The sequence below is a fragment of the Chiloscyllium punctatum genome, chromosome 2, assembly GCF_047496795.1.
Source record: "Chiloscyllium punctatum isolate Juve2018m chromosome 2, sChiPun1.3, whole genome shotgun sequence".
Classification (NCBI taxonomy): domain Eukaryota; kingdom Metazoa; phylum Chordata; class Chondrichthyes; order Orectolobiformes; family Hemiscylliidae; genus Chiloscyllium; species Chiloscyllium punctatum.
Genome location: NC_092740.1, coordinates 130,804,983 through 130,824,356, shown reverse-complemented (window position 1 = coordinate 130,824,356; position 19,374 = coordinate 130,804,983). Strand labels below are relative to the sequence as shown.

At 39.2% G+C, this 19,374-nt stretch overlaps 1 protein-coding gene across 7 annotated transcripts in view; it reads left to right on the top strand.

The window, feature by feature from the left end:
* LOC140489493 (MOB kinase activator 3B) overlaps positions 1 to 19,374 on the top strand; it is a 168,165-nt gene that overhangs the window by 84,490 nt on the left and 64,301 nt on the right. For all 7 annotated transcript variants that reach the window (XM_072589016.1, XM_072589018.1, XM_072589017.1 and 4 more), the window contains one exon: positions 9,567 to 10,135. In XM_072589016.1, coding sequence (XP_072445117.1) covers positions 9,718 to 10,135 — 418 coding nt within the window. In that variant the 5' untranslated portion in view covers positions 9,567 to 9,717. The remainder of the gene's footprint in view (positions 1 to 9,566; positions 10,136 to 19,374) is intronic.

Here is a 19,374-nt window from a genome sequence, read left to right as displayed (position 1 = left end):
GTAGTGTTGCTGAACAAAGAGACCTTGGATGCAGGTTTATAGCTCCTTGAAAGTGGAGTCGCAGGTAGATAGGATAGTGAAGAAAGTGTTTGATATGCTTTCCTTTATTGGTCAGAGTATTGAGTACAGGAGTTGGGAGGTCATATTGTGGCTGTACAGGACATTGGTTAGGCCTCTGTTGGAATATTGCGTGCAATTCTGGATTCCTTTCTATTGGAAAGATGTTGTGAAACTTGAAAGGGTTCAGAAAAGATTTCCAAGGATGTTGCCAAGGTTGGAGGATTTGAGCTGTAGGGAGAGGTTGAATAGGCTAGGGCTGTTTTCCCTGGAGTGTTGGAGGCTGAGGAGTGACCTTATAGAGGTTTATAAAATCATGAGAGGCATGGATAGGATAAATAGACAAAGTCTTTTCCTGGGATGGGGGAGTCCAGAACGCGAGGGCATAGATTTTGGGTGAGAGGTGAAAGATATAAAAGAGACCTAATGGGGAACTTTTTCACTCAGAGGGTGATATGTGTATGGAATGAGCTGCCAGACAAAGTGGTGGAGGCTGGTACAATTGCAACATTTAAGAGGCATCTGGATGGGTATATGAATAGGAAGGGTTTGGAGGGATATGGGCCAGGTTCTGGCAAGTGGGACTAAATTGGGTTGGGATATCTGGTCGGCATGGACGAGTTGGACCGAAAGAATCTGTTTCCGTGCTGTACATCTCTATAACTGTATGACTGTATGACTCTATTACTGGCTTCTCTGTTTTTATCTCTTGCATCTAATGCACTGCATTCAATGTCTAAAAGTGCCTTTACACAGGCATATTTAAAGGATAAGGGAAGACATTACTAATAACCTGAAGAAAAGGCATTCTTTAAAAAAGAAGAGATTTAACTGTGTTAAGGTGTCAACTGTGGCTCAGTGAGTGACACTTTTGCCATTACAGCACATGGAGCAGAATCGCATCCCACTTCAGAAATCTGAGTATTGAATCCATGTTAAAGCTTCATTTGTGGTGCTGAGGGAGCAATGTGCTGTCATTTACATAAGACAGTGGTTTCTGTTTGACATAGTGCTGTTAGGATATGAAGATGACCTAATATCTTCAAGTGAAGTTGTGGCTACCTTTACAAATTCATACAAAAGATCAAAGCTGCTACTTTTGAAGAATTCTCCCTCGTGCCATGGGGCCAATATGTATATAATTCAACCAAAACTAGTGGGACAATTTGGCATTTATCACATTGCATTTGTGGATTGGTGCATCTGTCCTTTTTTTCTGCTTTGATTGGGTACGTGTCAATAAAAGACATTCGTTATTAGGAGCATAGAATAGGAGCAGTTGCAACCGTCTACCCATTGAGACTGCTCAATCATTAAACTAGAACATGGGTGATCTTCAACCTTAATGTCACTTTCCCACACTGTCCCCTTTTCCATTGATAGATTTAAGATCTAGAAATCTATTGTCTCTGTCCTGAATATATTCAATGGCTAAGTATTCCACCAACAATTTTTGAATATGAATGTGGTTAACAATGTGATCATGATCAGATTATATGATTTTATAGATGTTGTTTGAGGGCTAGGTATTGGCTAGAATATCACGGATAATGCCCCTGATCTTAAAAGATAGTGACAAAAAGCTGTACCATGCTGAATCAAAACTTTATTTGGTAAGAATCCCTTGTATTACCAGAGATGGTTAAACAGAGTCAGGGAATGACAAGGTGAAAAAGGGGTATAAACAAGCCTGAGTATTTTGGCTACTGATGGCTAAGATGTGAATAAGACCTTCAGCATCAGTTGATCCTTACACTGGATACAGTTTAACATGACACTAAAGCATGTGTGCTAGAAAATAAGGAAGGGTCTGAATAGAGTAGATAGAAAGAAAATGTTCCCACTTATAAAAGGATACAGCATGAGCAGGTATAGATTTAAAGTGATTTACAAAAGAAGTAACTGTGTTCTAAGAAACCTTTTTCACACAGATGGTCTGTATCTAGAATGTAACACCTGGAAGCGTTATGTGGGAAGGTTCAATTGAGGCATTTCAGAAGATATTGTATGATTATTTGAAGAGAAACAATATGCAATGGCGTGGAGAAAAGGCAGCAGAATGGAATTACATCAATATGCTCATTTGGAGAGCCCGTAGAGAACTGTAGAAACTATTGCAATGTAGGAAACACAACAAAAGATGTTTATACAGTAATCGTCCACAAAAAGCAGTGTAATCATGACCAGATAATAATTACCCTGACATTTAGCAAGTTTTGAGTAGCCAGGTTGAGGTTCTGGATGTAGGTTTGCTTGCTGAGCTGGAAGGTTCGTTTTCAGATGATTCATCACCATACAAGGTAATGTATTCAATGAGCCTCTGGATGAAGCATTAGTGGTATAATCTGCTTTCTATTTATTGCCCAAACACATAAATAGAAAGCGGGCCACACCACCAATACTTTATCTGGAGGCTCACTGAAGATGTTACCAGACTTTGACAGTATTATGAATCTTCTGATCAGATTGGCTGGACCAGTAACTGTCTACTTTGTTGCTGTTTGAGCCATCGAACTTTCACATTCAATCAACAGGGTGCCAACTTCTGAAGAAGGGGCTGATCTGAAAAATTCATTTACTGTGTTTCCTGTACTTGCTGTTATTGAATTTGACTCTGTACAAAGTCAAAAAAAGAATACTCAACTGTAGTTTGAAATTTTACTACTTCATTTCCAAAAGTTGAAGAAAGAGATCTGTCCTTTTAGACTATTCATTGTATTATGCACAGAAGAATATGTTTCTGACATTCCAATTCAAGCTTAAGAGAATTAGATACATGCTTGAATTTATACTTTTCTTTCATTGCATTCTAATAATGATATAGCTCCATTGGGAAGCTAGCATTAGCACAGGCTAAGTAGACTGAATGGTCTTACTTATGACTTGCTTTGCCAACTACCTGATATTGGTGGAACCAAGGAACCTGACTTGGCAGCTCCACAGCAAAATCCTTATAGATATTTTCCTAATGGCCTGTTCAGAGATGTGTAGTACACAGTTCTGGAGCAGGTGGGACTTGAACATGATTCTCCTGGTTCTGAGGTATGGAAAATACCACTGTATCACAAAAGGCCTTAAACAAAGTCCTTACAACAGAACTGCCTGAGATAGAACTGCTGTCTCTTATAAAGTAGAAGTTCAGACAGCACAGCTGTACTGGATGAGGCAGATATTTGTAGAAGTAATTTTAAGTGGCTGTTGTGCTGCAGTTGTAGTGTCCCTAACACAAGTCCAGAGGCCTGTGTTCAAGTTCAACACCTGCTCCAGGACTGTGTATTAACATCTGTAAACAGTTTGATTAGGCAAATATATAGAACATAGAACATAGAAAAATACAGCGCAGTACAGGCCCTTCGGCCCTCGATGTTGCGCCGACCGAAACCTACCTAACCTACACTAGCCCAATAACCTCCATATGCTTATCCAATGCCCGCTTGAATGACCATAAAGAGGGAGAGTCCACCACTGATACTGGCAGGGCATTCCATGAACTCACAACCCGCTGAGTAAAGAATCTACCCCTAACATCTGTCCTATACCAACCTCCCCTTAATTTAAAGCTGTGTCCCCTAGTAACAGCTGACTCCATACGCGGAAAAAGGTTCTCACTGTCAACCCTATCTAAACCCCTAAGCATCTTGTACACAAGAGACTAGGTGTCATTCTAAAGATAACTCTCATAACTTTGTCTTTGTCTTTGAGCTTTTCACCTGGGTAGAACTCAAAAGAAACTCAAAAGACAAGCCAGCTGGGAAAATATACTTTGTGCTTATTGAAGTAAGGAGAGAAATCTGGGGGGTTAGCAAAGTCCTCACTTTGGTGCTAATAAATTGGTATTAGTTTTGTGCAGAGGTGTTGCTATAGGAAGAATATTATTAAATTGGAAAGGGTGCACAAAATATTTGCAAGGGTCTTACCGGGACTGAAGGATTGAGTTATAGGGAAAGGTTGGGTAGGCTTTATTCACTGGAGCATAGGAGGTTGAAGGGTGGCCTTGAAGAGGTTTATAAAATCTTGAAATGCATAGATAAGATAAATAGCAAAGGTCTTTTCCCTAGAATGGGGGGAGATCAAAATTAGAGGACATGTTTTTAAGGTAAGGGGAGAAAGATTTAAAAGGAACCTGAGGGGCAACATTTTCACATTTGTATATGGAATGAACTGCCAGAGGAAGTGATAGATACAAATGCAGTTACAACATTTAAAAGGTATTTGGACAGGTATATGAATAGGAAAGGTTTAGAGGGATGTGGGCCAAACGCAGGTAAATGGGAATCGTTTAGTTGGGAAACTTAGTCAGGATGGTCGAGTTAGACGGAAGAGTCTGTTTCCACGTTGTATGACTCTATGACTCGAGTGTTGCAAGATGTGTTCTGAAACTCATCTACATATTCACATTTGCAGCTGAACTTCTATGACAAGGCAGATAATTTTTTTGTGTAATTGGCACTTTATTGATTATCTTTCAGAGATTTAAAATGCCTTTTACCGAATGATCAGTGTAAATATATTAATTTTTGCTTTTAATCCTGTTTAAGGATCGATTCAAATGATATATCAGCTATGTGATGTATTCGTTTAATTCTTTATTGTTGCATTGGATGTGGGCATTGCGAGCAAGGCTGGCATCTGTTGCATATTCCTTTGAACTGATGGCTCTCTAGGCCCTTTCAAGAGGCAGTTAAGAATCAACTACATTGCTGTGGGTCTGGAGTCACATGTAGGCCAGATCGGGCAAGGCAGGTTTCCTTCTCTGCAGGACATTAGTGAACATGATTTAAATAATGAGCAATTCTTGAAATATTTGACACTAGAAATGTGTGGCTGTTAATTGATACATGCTGTTTTTTAAAATTTCTACATATTATTGTATTTTCTCACCAATAATCTAAGTTTCATCCTTGGTCAACACTCCTTCTAGCTTGAAAGTATTGCACAGGTTGACTTTGCACGTGATTGTTAATAGTCTTGACTGAGTGCTAGTAATTTGGGAGGACTTGAATATAAAGGCAGGGATGTACTTCTGACGCTCTATAAGGCAGACCACACTTGGAGTGTTGTGCAGAGTTTTGGGCCCCATATCTCAAGATGGATGTACTGGCCCTTGAGCATGTTCAGAGGAGGTTCATGAAAGTGGTTCCAGGAATTAAAAGCTTAATATATGAGGTATGTTTGAGGACTCTGGGTCTATACTTGATCGTGTTTAGAAGGAATGGGGGGGGGGGGGGGGGTTGTGTTCGGGTGGTGGGTGGAGGAGTGGCAGGGGGAGGAGTGGCAGGTGGGGATGGGCAAGGCAGTGGGATCTAAATGAAACATACAGAATATTGAATGGCCTGGACAGAGTAGATGTTGGGAAGATGTTTCCATTGGTACGAGAGACTAGGACCTGAGCGCACAGCCTTAAAGGGAAGACCTTTTAGCATGGAGATAAGGAGAAACCTCTTCTGCCAGAGAGTGATGAATCTGTGGAATTCATCACCACTGAAGGCTATGGAGGCCAGGACATAGAGTATATTAAAGACTGAAATAGATAGGTTCTTGAGTATCAAGGGGATCAAGGGTTGCAGGGAAAAAGCAGGATAATGGGTTTGAGAAACTTATCAGCCATGACTGAATGGTGGAACAGACTTGATGGGCTGAATGGCCTAATTTCTGCTCTGAGGTCTATGGTCTTATAATTTGCTATAGGACTTTGTAGGGTGAGTTGAATCAGTCACATTCAGACCTGTCCTGACTTAACAGTCATTGCATAAAATTTAAGTGTTGAAGAAATATGGAGAACAGACTGGAATAATATGATTCACACAATTTACTCCAGTGACGTGTAAACACAGATATGGATGGCTGGATTGAATGGGCTGCTTCTGAGATTTAGCCCCTGTGTATTTTGATGTAAGTATAAAATAAGCTTTTTGATATCTCACTGTTTTCCCAATGAGTATTCAAATCACATGAACCAAGAAGATCCCAGGTTGATTTCAGGATTTTGAATTAGCAAATCACAGATAGGCTGGCAGTGATGTTATAGTTAATGTCAACATTCTCGAATTAAATGAAAAATCATTGGTTAGGACTCTTGCTATCACTGAACCATTTAGGCAATGCATGTTCAGCGAGAACAGAATATCATTGGCTGTCATTACTGTCATAGTTGAATTACCTGATGTGTACGTCGGTTGGAATGTAGAAACATAGAAGCTACTTTGAAGAGACAATGCATCAAATACTGTAAAATAGTTCATTGATAAAGCCTGCACATCCCTAGAGTACTCCCTTGATGCATTTGTTCTTGCCCCATCTCTGTTCATGTCTCTTCATCAGCAGGCTAACAATCTGTCCTGCAGAGCAGGATCAGAAGCCTGAAGTATTCATGCAGGTTGTGCAGCATTGAGACTGGCAGATAAGCCAAATTCCCAAACACGGACCCCCATTGCTTCTCAACATGTGGGAATCACTTTATTGCTGCCAAATGGTGTGGAATAGCAAATTAGTGATCAAAGCTGACAATTCACAAACTTGTGGGTTGAAGTGGCACAGTGTGACTTTCGTCAACCAATGTGTTAATTTAAAATTACTTTGCCTGTCATCTTAACAGAGGATTTAAAATAAGTGAGCCCATTGCAAATGGTAGAGCACAATTTAACACTAAAGAGCCACAACAAAAGAAGGAAGCAAAATGGTGATGGGTTATTTTCTTTGTATTTGTATTGAACAGCAACGCGTTCCACTTTAGTGATATGAGGTTAAATCACTTTATAGGAACCCACATTTTTTAAAGAATTTATAAAACAACATGCTGTGAAGTCCTTCACTTACCATGCAACCCTTTGGATTTGTTTTGAAGAATGCAGAGTGTATCCCTTGAAATAACATGTTTGTATTTTAGGAGCAACAACCTGAGTATGGCGACTTAAACACTTCTCACTGTATTTTTGTAAAAATGCAAGTGACAATAAATTTGTATTTTATTCTGTTCAAGTACTTCAGAAATGTATAAGGACATCAAGAATCACCAAGTAAGGAAGGAATGATTAGGTTGACAGTTCTACCATCACTTTTAATCTGATATGATTTTACAGGCTGCTTGTTAGGAAGTGACCATTGTTTAATGCATGGATCAAATTTTGACATGACTGGTGGACTAGGCTTGGTTCCATTATTTTGAGATTATTCACAGGTAGTCCTGAAAATATGTCTGTTTTAATTCAGTATTATTTTAAACTAGAATACAGAGACATTTTTATGTATAACAATGTATATTTTGGACGATGTTCTGGAGGAGAATATCTGGTATCAAATGCAAACACAGAACTGACATTTTTGACAGTATACAGGTGAATTGATATATCTTTAAAAACATTTTTATTCAATGTCTAATTCCTGAGCATGACAAGTTGCTGCACCTTCTTCTGTTACTATCTAACCACTGTCAAGAACAGTGTGAATGAATTGCAATAATTTATTCTCTGTTATTCACTCAAAGGGATGGGGTTAATTGAAAACTCCAAGTGATTGGTCAGTGCCCATAGTTTAGGCCACCATTGAGTTGGAAAAAATAGAGATGAAATAAATGATGGAACTATGATTTAAATATTGCCAAATCTGGATTTAAAAGACTTGTAGAACTTAGGAGAAAACATAGCATTTAAAAAAAAGTAAGAGGGCTGACAGATCAGATGTGTTTGGAAAATACGTAGAGATGATAGTCACCAATGTTTGAAATATTTATTAAAGCAGCAAATGTTGGAAAGTCTCAGCAGGTCAGACAGCATCTGTTGAGAGAGAAATGTTAATATTTCAGTTTGGTGGTCTTTCATCACCCTCAATAGCTCTGATTCTAAATTCTGTTGTTAAGTAAGAATTACTTAATGATTCTCCTAAACTAATTTAGAGGAAAAAAATGAAAAGCTTCATCAGTCTCTCTTTCAGAAAACTATTCGAGCTTTTGTTATTCTTTAAACTGATTTATTTCATTAAGTAGTTTTGGAGTTTCAAAGAGGTTACTTCATTTCTCCTTTCACCGATGCTGCGAGAACTGAGTTTCTCCAGTGGTTTCTGGTTTTACTCCATTGAGTTGCCTGCTTTGATGACTTGTTTTGTAATAAGGGAAGCGTGCAAGGAAACTGAAAGAAAAAAGTTGCGTATTTTAAAAGAATTTGTTCTTGCTCACGTACGTTACTCATGTTATAAAACCACTGACCCATGACTGCGATTTTCTGTTCTGTATATGAACACTTTTTCAGTAGTACGTAGAGCTGGTTATGTGTTGCTGATTTCTGTTTGATGAGCGAGAATGGATGAGGAAACTGCAGTGTAGTCTAATTGATGTAAGCTGAGATTCAACTAATTCTTTGGTTTCAAATTGCATCAATGTGCCCTGACAGACAGTGCCTCAGCTTCAGAAATGGCATGACTCAGCAGCTTGAGAAGAATGGCATTGTGTTGAAATTGGATTATGCACACTGCATCAAAACATTTACACATTGAGCATTTTGGGAATTAGTGTGTGCTGATAGCTAAATAGTGCTGAGTGCCAACTGCACAGGACAATGTGCTGCTTTCACAGCAACAACAAAAGTGAAATTGTGGTATCATTAAATAAAAGGAGACCAGTTGCTTACCTTGAATAAAGTTACAAAGTCTAACAGTGTTGAGAGCATAAGCAGAGCCAAGCCAGCTAAAGCCATACCAATGTTTTGTCCATGTAAGCTATTTGCCAAGTGACTGGTGACCCACACTACTGTATGGTTTCACTTACAAGAAAAGTAATCCAGAGTAAAATCAATACCCTTTCAGCTGACTTTTATTCATTCTCTAGATTTATTGAATGCTCCTGGTCTGATGGATGTCCAAGACCATTGCCTATTTCTATCCTCAAGTTAAGTCTAAAAGGCCAAGTTAATGTGATTAAAGTATATCAATCTCCTCGCTTTTCCCGATCCAGTTCCAATCGACCAGTTTGAGACTTGAGCATTTCAAAAACTCACAACCTGGGCATGCCTTCAGGACCTTCACCAACATTTTACTGAGTGTGGCTTGTACAAGAGCTGGCAACGCTACATACAATTCAGACTTTATTGGATTTAGACACAAATGTTTTGTATCAAATTTATCAAGGCATTTTTAAAAAATCGTGCACCTTAAATAGTGAAGTCTGCATGGTACAATATAAGCTCATGTCTTTTCTTTCCAACCATATTTACAGATACAATTTTTTTGAAGTGAAATATTATTCAAGGTGATATGTCAGTTCTAACAAGTTTGCTTTCTGTTTACATTTCATTGAATGCTGCGTAAGATTACAATGTCTTGAAAATTTCAGCTGATGTTCCAATTCTTTTTATTTTAGAAGATGCTCTTGGTTTTTATATCTAAAAGGAACACAATTACTACCCAGTCATGAAGTAGTTGCAAAAATTTAAGTATGTGCTGAAAATAACTTGGACTGTTAATGACACTTATTTTAAACTATTTCCCTCTTCCCCCCCCCACCCTAACTTCTCGAACAGGAAAGAACTGTCTCCCTTAAAGAACTAGTGGAAGTAAAAGATTGAAACAAACTGAGGACCCACTGAATATTGGACCAAGAAATCATAGACATAGCATTACTAAAGTGTAGCTGTTCTGAGTGCATCGGGTTGAAACAACTGATATCCTACCATGTCAACAGCCCTGAAGCAGGTATTCAATAAAGACAAAACCTTTCGGCCAAAGAGGAAATTTGAACCAGGTACTCAGAGGTTTGAACTCCATAAGAAAGCACAGGCTTCATTAAGCTCAGGAGTGGATCTGAAGGGAGCTGTTCAACTGCCCAATGGTGAAGACCTTAATGATTGGATTGCTGTTCATGTGGTGGACTTCTTTAATCGAATTAACCTGATTTATGGGACAATCTGTGAGTTCTGTACTGACAGGAGCTGCCCTATCATGTCAGGAGGACAGAAGTATGAATATCGATGGCAGGACGATAACAAATACAAAAGACCCACTGCCCTTCCAGCTCCTCAGTACATGAGCCTCTTGATGGATTGGATTGAGGTTCAAATCAACAATGAAGAAATCTTCCCGACAAGCATTGGTGAGTTGTGGTTTACTTCAGGGAAAGGAACTTGTTATACCAGGAGAATATTGGGAATAATTTTAACTTAATCTAACCATCAAAAAACTGAAGATTGGCTTGAATGGTTATATTTCATTTATCTGATTTTACTCTTTGTTAAAGTTATCGAATAGCAATATTGGCTAACGGGTAAACTGGTGTTTCACATAATCCCATAGCATTTCCATTCAACAGGTTAAGTTAAATAAGCTATTGTTTCTGGGTACAGCCCTGTTTTTCTGACTGACATTATTGTAAAATAAAGGAACAAGTCATTGTGGGGATTATGCCTATATTTCTCTGATGTGTGAGATAACTAGGTAAAACTCTCCAACAGTTGTGGAGGCTTTTGCAATTGCAATATTGAAGAGGCATTTTGATGGGGATATGAATAGGAAGGGTTTGGAGGGATATAGGCCGGATGCTGGCAGGTGGGACTAGATTGGGTTGGGATATCTGGTTGGCATGGACGGGTTGGATAGAAGGGTCTGTTTCCATACTGTACATCTCTATGGCTCTATGATTCTATTTGCTTACATTTGAAAATCAATTGCTGTGTCTAAACTATCACGTTTCATTCATTTGTTGTAACAATTAAACATTCCCAACCGAAGTTGAAATCTTTCAAGTGTATTGTCAAACATGAATGATCCAAGGACAAGTTGCTGATTATCCACTCAATAAACACCGATTTTTGATGGTTTAAGAATTGTTTGAAATTCTATGCTGCACTCAGTACTGAAATTTATTAAACATTAAGTGCTTTGTGAGCAAATGAAAGAATTAATTTCAAATAAATGCTGCTTGGGTTCATATAGATGAGAACATTGGATATTAACTACAAGATTCATAAAATCTTGGTAAAACACTGGGAAATTTCTGACATGACCATCCTGAATTTTGATTGCTCCTTTTATGCCTCTATGCTGAGTACAAGAAATAAGAACAGTGTCTCTGGGCACAGTGAACTAACTGTTCACATCCTAATCATGTCCAATTTTTTAAACTCTCCCTTCAGTTGAAAATTGAGGGCATTTGGTAACTAAGCAGAGTGTAGGATTAGTAAAAGACGTTGAGAATGACAATGGTTGTGCTATGTGAGCTGTTGTTGTGTTACCAGCGCATTGGCCCAAATCTGTCAGTCAACTATTCATTCTAGGGGACAGAGTGATAACTGGAATTGAGTCCATGCCCCCCACTACTTGGGCAGAGAGTGTGCAGGCAGCCACAGAAGATGCCGGGTGCAGAATTGTGCTGCTGTAAGTCTTATCTTGTTTCTGTGGGACTGTGTCACAACATAAAACGAACAAAGCAACAAAAGACACCTTTTCCTTTCAGTTCCCCACATAAACTGCATGTCCCAACTGTGCTACCCCATGACACCTCATGCTCCTTACCAACCCTGCATATCATCCATGCCAAACTTTACCTCTTCATCAATTCCTTTATTTCCTTTATTTTTGAATTTTTCCTAAATCAATCTGTTCAGAGATGTTATTACACACCTCTGAAGAAGGTGGGACCTGAACCCATGCCTCTGGTGCAGGGGTAAGATCACTACCAATGTGCTACAAAAGGGCCTGGTCCATGGTTCTTTATAGGCCTTCTGCCAAATTAGTGTCAACTAATACCAATCTATGCCACCACCTACCTCCTTTGCCCCCCATGCCAACTCACCCAATATCCACTATAGACAGATGTCAGAACCCATGAAGATGACGTTCTAGTATAAATTGATGAATTCAATAATTTAAAAACACATTGATAACATAAAAATGTAGCAACATGGAAACAAGCAGTAGGAGAAGGCCAATCAACCTGTTGAGCCTGTTCTGCCATTCAATAAATTCACAGCTGATCCTTTACCTCAATGCCATATTCCTGCTTTCTATGATACCTCTTGATGCCTTTTAGAGTATAAAAAGAAATCTATCTCTTTATTAAATATATTCAGTGGCATGGCCTCCAGTCTTCTATGGTTGAGAATTCCACAGGTTCACTATCCTTTGAATGAAGAATTTTTTTTAATCTCAGTCGTAAATACTCTACCCGTATTCTGAAACTGTGACTTGCCATCCAGGGAACACCCACCCTGTATTCTAGTCTGTCCAACCTTGTTGGAATTTTGTTTGTTTCAATTGGATCCCTCTCATCCTTCTTATCTCTAGTGAATACAGGCCCAGTCAAACCAAGCTCTTCTCAAAGGAGAGTTCTGCCATCTCCAATATTAGCCAAGTGTACCTCCTTTGGGCTGTCTATGGTAATTTTTTCTTTGCCTAGTTAAGGAGACCAAAACTGCATGCAGTACTCCAGGTATGATTTCACCAACTCCGTGTATAACTGCAGTAAGGCATCCTCGCTTCTGAGCTCAAATCCTCTTGCAACGAAGGCCAATATACCATTTGCTGTCCTCGTTTTTCACCACATCTGTCTGTCTATTTTCATTGACTGATGTGCAAGGATACTCACATCACTTCGTGTGTCTACATTTCCCAATATATTATGTTTTTCCCATCTAGGTCGATAAATTCATATTTAGCCATATTGTACTGCATCAGCCCACTCAATTTGTCCAAATTGAAGTATGCTTGCGTTTTCATTACCACTCACTGTCCTGCCTGTTTTCTGTCACCAGCAAACCTGGAAATGTTGCTTTTGCTTCCCTCACCCAGTTATTGTGATTAGCTGGGGTCCAAGCTAATTCTTGTGGTATTTCACTCATCACTGCCTGTCACACGGAAAAAGGTCCATTTATTCCCAATTTCTGTTTCCTGACTGTCAACTAATTCTAAATCCATGCCGATATATTAACTACTATCCCAGTTCTTTAATTTTGCCCAGTATCTCTTCACTCATTTTCCCTTATTCTAATAGCTACATCCTTGGAAACCTTTATTAGTTACGCATGATTTGCCTTTCATAAACCCATGCTAGCTTTGTCCAATTCGATTTCCTACATTTAACTTCCTTCAACTTCCGTATGAAAACAAGCATTTGTAATCATAGGGAGAAAGTGTGGACTGCATATGCTGGAGAACAGAGGAAAGGCTTGTTGTAATCATAGCCCCATTTCAAAGATTTTATTAACACATGGAATTGTTAATCGTACTGTGGTCCAACAGGCACCCCAATTGTGATAATGCTAGGTTATGACCCACAGAATGAAATTGCAAGGACTGAATTTTTCACACTGCAGTATTCTCAAACGTTTATAAATCATGAGATTTAAATTGTTTAATCATTGAAAGTTGCTTTGGCAGCTTTGCAGGTCTAATTGCTTTTGCCACTTTGTAGGCACATTGATGCCTGCTTTTAACAATCTAAAAGAGCATTTGACCACTCCCAAACAGCAACTAACCTCCCCTAAATAAACTTTAATTTTCCAAAAGTATTTGTTACCTCTCACAAACATCTCCCTTGACAAATCAAAAATGATTCCTTTCCTCTCCTAAGAGGTACCCTACCTCTCCAACGAACTCTGGCAGCTTTAAACCTTGCCCTGAAAGTGTTTTGGATATTCCACCAGTAAGAAGTGTAAAGGATCCAGCTTCAGTTGGATAGATTAGCATCTCTTTCTAAAAGTCATTTTGTAAATTATTTTCCTGCTAGAATCCCTGGAATTTGCTGACCAAATACAATTACACTTTAAAATTTGCAGTTGCTTCCATGAACTCTGCAAAATTAGTCTTTATCTGTGCGATGCAAAGTTCCTATCCTATGTCTAAACAGCATATTATTGTATTTCATTTACTCTGTAATAATTTTGTAATCCATTGCAGTGACTTGTTTATTCCCAATCAACTTTTCATTGTTAAGATGGGGCATTAGGCGAATCATGATCCATCAAAACACTGTGTAGTCTTATTGAAGAGCACAGGCAGAAAGTTTAAATGGCAGTTAGTTGATTAATAAACTAGTTAAAAACGTGAGCTTTAATCCTTTTAGCAAGATGGGATGTCACACTAAATGCTGGCTCAGCTGGCTTTTCAGCTTAATACTCCAACTTGGCCCCATCAGAATCCCTTTTGTATCTAAAATATCTGGGAAAAAAAAATTCTGTTGACAATACCCCAATAATACTGGAATGATGTTGGGTGTTCTGGATTTCAAAACGCATACCTTCACTCCTTTTATGAATCTTCACTTCCAATTCAATCCAAGTCACAATTAGGGAAGATGATATGTCGGAGGTCTGTGTCCTTTGCTGTTTTGCTTGTTCCAGTTGCTACTGTGCTAATAAGTTGTTTCAAATAATGAGGCTGTGTCACAAAGCACTGTTGTGTATGAACACAGTAGCCACCACATAAGTATTATTCTTAAATTTTAAAATGAAGCATTTTGAACGATGTAAGGATTTCTTTTCAACAGAATGCAAGCATTGAAAAATAAGTATTCTGGAAGACTAACACAGCAAGAATTATCCATTGTACAAGATGTACTTTAGAATTATCTACAGATTCAGGACTTATTATCAACTGCTTCTCCTAAGTAAATAATTCAAATACCTGAACATTTTCAATAAGGAAATTAGATTGATCCTTGCAATGTTAGCAGAGGCTCAACTTGCCAACTCCAATAGGGAGGTGAGGAGAAGGGATAAGAGATCCAATGTCAGTTGGATAGATTTGGACGTATTTACAAAAAAGGATTCTGTAAGTGCTTTTCCCCTGCCCAGTTATGACTGTGATTTGCTGTAGGAAGGAGATCAGCTCAATATGTTTACAATCCTTGCTGTTTCTAGTACTTGGTTTGAATTCTGGTATGTCTGCTCAGAGGATTATTAATAAATGTATGCTTATTTCTGAAATATGAAGTAATTTAAAATCTTTCTTTATAATCTTTGTGAAATTTTATTGTTTTGTGATACTCTGTTCAAGAGTTGTTTGCTGAAGGACTGAGTGAATGAGGACAACTTGATTGTGGTAGTTTGCACAACCTAGTTCTCCGATGACACACCTGTCTCCCTGCAGTGAGAAGACTGGCCACTTGGGTAAATTATCCAAGAGCAGTCAATGGTTCCGGTATAGATCCTTTAGCATATATAAGAGAAAATCTGGAATATAAGCAGAAAATGTTTCATGGAGATTGAAGTGGAATTGGAGTGAGCAATGTTAGTGAAATTGGTGGCTGCTGCTGATATGGCTTTTACAAGGTAACTAGGAGGTGAATTCAATAAGAGTTTAGCTGCTTCACTTATTGAAAATACATCTGTAAAGGGGCTTTCATTTAATATGATTTATTTTTCTATTGCAAGGACAGCACAGTGATCCAATTTGATCCAATTTATCTGTCACCGCAATTTATTTAGTGGTGCAGAAGAGGATATTTGAAATTCCAGCCACTGATTAGATCACCTTCCATGGGAATGGTGATTATTATATGTCAGCTGGTTCCCATAATTTAGAAATGGTCACACTCGAGGTTGAAAATGCTGGAGCTTCTTCAAAAGTATTTGCAGTCTCCAAGTGGCTGGTGAGCTGATATTTGCTCAGAACCTGGCTTCTGTGCAATAGAAAAATGTGGCACCCTGGATGAATGTCCATATAACAATTAGTTCTAGCTGTTTGCAAATAATGTAACATTATAACAGACATATCCCGAGTGCCTGATGTAGTGACTTTCGTTTCTGCAGTTGCTAGACCACAAAATATTTGTGTATCAGTTGTTGTGCAAGGGGAAAATTCAATGTATAACAAAACACTTTTTGTCAAATCTCTCCATTGAGTAACTGATCCATATTCAAAGAAGTGCTGCCAACTCCATTCCCAGGCAGCCCCTCTCTTATTTGAAACACTTGCAGTATGACCAGGAACAGAAAGACTGTGAATCATTACAGTAGGAACCACCAACTGTACAAAAACATTTTAATTATGGTTTAAATTGGATAAAATGCCCCTGTGCACCCTGACCATTCTCTAGGTTTAGTTGAGCCAAATTGGAAATTGTCTTTGAATTATCAATAAGATCAACTTGCACAAGTAAATCTTATGAGAGATTTCCCAATAACTTCTTTATCGATATTGCAAAGGGAAAAAAAAAATGCTGAATTCGCTGCTAGAGGGATAAAATTGAAAAGTCCAGATGCTATGTTAAGTTTGTACAAAATCAAGGTTTGACCACGTTTGGATTACTGTACACAGCAGATTTCAACTCCATTTTATAAGAATGGTGCACAAGAAGCGGAAAAGGTGAAAAAAATCATAAGGGTGATCCCAGAACCATCCCAGGGGCGGCATGGTTGCTCAGTGGTTAGCACTGCTGCCTCATAGCGCCAGTGACCTGGCTTCGATTCCAGCCTCGGGTGACTGTCTGTGTGGAGATTGCACATTCTCCCTGTTCAAAATTTGAGAAGGTTTGTAGCTCGGGTGCTCGTTGTTGTGGTTCTGTTCGCCGAGCTGGGAATTTGTGTTGCAGATGTTTCTTCCCCTCTCTAGGTGACATTCTCAGTGCTTGGGAGCCTCCTGTGAAGCGCTTCTGTGATCTTTTCTCCGGCATTTATAGTGGTTTGAATCTGCTGCTTCCGGTTGTCAGTTCCAGCTGTCCGTTGCAGTGGTCGGTATATTGGGTCCAGGTCGATGTGCTTATTGATTGAATCAGTGGATGAGTGCCATGCCTCTAGGAATTCCCTGGCTGTTCTCTGTTTGGCTTGTCCTATAATGGTAGTGTTGTCCCAGTCGAATTCATGTTGCTTGTCATTTGTGTGTGTGGCTACTAAGGATAGCTGGTCGTGTCGTTTCGTGGGTAGTTGGTGTTCATGGATGCGGATCGTTAGCTGTCTTCCTGTTTGTCCTATGTAGTGTTTTGTGCAGTCCTTGCATGGGATTTTGTACACTACATTGGTTTTGCTCATGCTGGGTAACGGGTCCTTCGTTCTGGTGAGTTGTTGTCTGAGAGTGGCTGTTGGTTTGTGTGCTGTTATGAGTCCTAATGGTCGCAGTAGTCTGGCTGTCAGTTTGGAAATGCTCTTGATGTATAGTAGTTTGGCTAGTCCTTTGGGTTGCGGCATGTCCTCGTTCCGTTGTCTTTCCCTTAGGCATCTGTTGATGAAATTGCGTGTGTATCCATTTTTGGTGAATACATTGTATAGGTGTTCTTCTTCCTCTTTTTGCAGTTCTGGTATACTGCAGTGTGTTGTGGTCCTTTTGAATAGTGTCTTGATGCAACTTCTTTTGTGTGTGTTGGGGTGGTTGCTTTCGTAGTTCAAGATTTGGTCTGTGTGTGTGGCTTTTCTGTATATCTTTGTGGTGAATGCACAATCCCTGTGTTTGCATGGGTTTCCTCTGTGTGCTCTGGTTTGCTCCCACAGATCTTTATATGACCATAAGACATTGGAGCAGAAATTAAGCCATTCAGCCCATTGAGTCTGCTCTGCCATTCAATCATGGCTGATAAGTTTATCAACCCCATTCTCCCACTTTCTCCCTCTAACTCTTGACCCCTTGATACTCAAGAATCTATCTTTCTCAGTCTTAAATATACTCAATGACCTGACCTCCACAGCCTTCTGTGGCAATGAATTCCATAGATTCACCACTCTCTGACTGAAACTTTAGGGAATATAAGAAGGTAGGAAATAGGAGCAAAGGTAGACCATATGGCCACTGTAGTTTACCACGCCATTCAATTTGATCATGATTATCTCACACCTAAACCCCATTTTCTTACCTCCCCATATTGCTCAATTCCAAGAGAGATCAAAATTCTCTTCATCTCAGCCAATGTCCACATCTCTCAGGATAGAGAATTTCAAAGATTCACAATCTAATGAGTGAAGAAATTTTTTTCCCTTTATCATCCCTGCCTCTGAAAGTTGGTGGAGATATGATTTTGTCTCTGTTTGTTACCCTCTTGGTCTGGTTGAGTGTACAGGTTGTTTCTCTATAACGTGATGGTTGCATTCTCATGCAACCCATGTTAGAGAAAAAATCGCACTTTAGAAACAGTGCTTAAAGGTTTGGCAATGTAATTGTATTACAGCGAACACACGGTTGAACACTTCACGCTTTGGAAGCAGTGGCCTCAATTCATCAAATGCATTTATAGCATAAACTCATGTTAACAAAACGTGCGTTATATCAGAATGAACTATAAACAATACGGATTCAACTTCTGCTGCAAAACCAGGTGAACAGAAATGGGAGAAGTATCATCTTTGCAAACCCCTCAATATTCAAACTGAAAGGTATTTGGCTGACTTGAAAGTCAGGTTAGATGACCTGGGAAAAAAGCCTGCCTTGTGGCTTCAGCATTGTGCTCAAAGCTTAAAAATAAAGATTAAAACAGAAAAGTAATCTGTCCTGCTCTCATCACTTTATTGCCCTCACCATCCATGCCAACTCTGTACCCACCATGGACCTTCATATCCCATATGCCCCATTCATGTCTTTGGCTCTTAATAGTCCTATTCCAATTCAATACCACCTCTTCTCCCATTCTCCCCCATGCCAATTGGCCTGTTATCCAGCATAGCACTTTGTATTGTGGCGCCATAGTCTTATCAGACCTTAGGGACTGGCCTCTCATTAGAGAGAAGCGATTGGTGGTGATTTAACCTGAGGGCCACCAGACCTCAGACGAGAGAAGACATTGAAAAGAAGAGTCCCTCATGGTAACCTCAAACCAGTGATAGGAATTGAACCCGTGCTGTTGGCTTCACACTGCTCTGCAAACCGACAATCCAGCCAACTGAGTTAAAATGATTCCCATAGGCACTAATAGGCTTATGGTTGGTCTGACTGAAGAAAGTCTCACTCTTATGGATACAAAGAATCAATTCATTGAATTTGCTTCATCTAAGCCCTTATGAAGACAAATACCTCACTAAAGCGTTCAATGTCTTCTGTAAAGGAACCTTAGATGTATAGTCCATTATATCAACAAACATTTCTGTTCAATAAGCAATTGGAGCTGTCCATCAACAGCCACCCTATTGAGAAATAATAGCTTGGGAAATGAGCCATGTAGCACCAATCCTGTAATGGGTTTATATCAGCAAGCACTCTGGAATAGCTAGCATTATGTTTTCTTTTATCACCACATTTTGTTTACATAGTTTCTTGACAACTTTGCCAGTCCCAGTGAGTTTATGCATTTTTTACATATAAGTATGCCATTTTCACAACCTCAAAGGATGCCTTACAATTACCGAATGTGTCCCAGACTGAGGAGGATACCTTACCTCTCCAAAAAGGAGAGATATAAATAAATTCCTCCAGCTC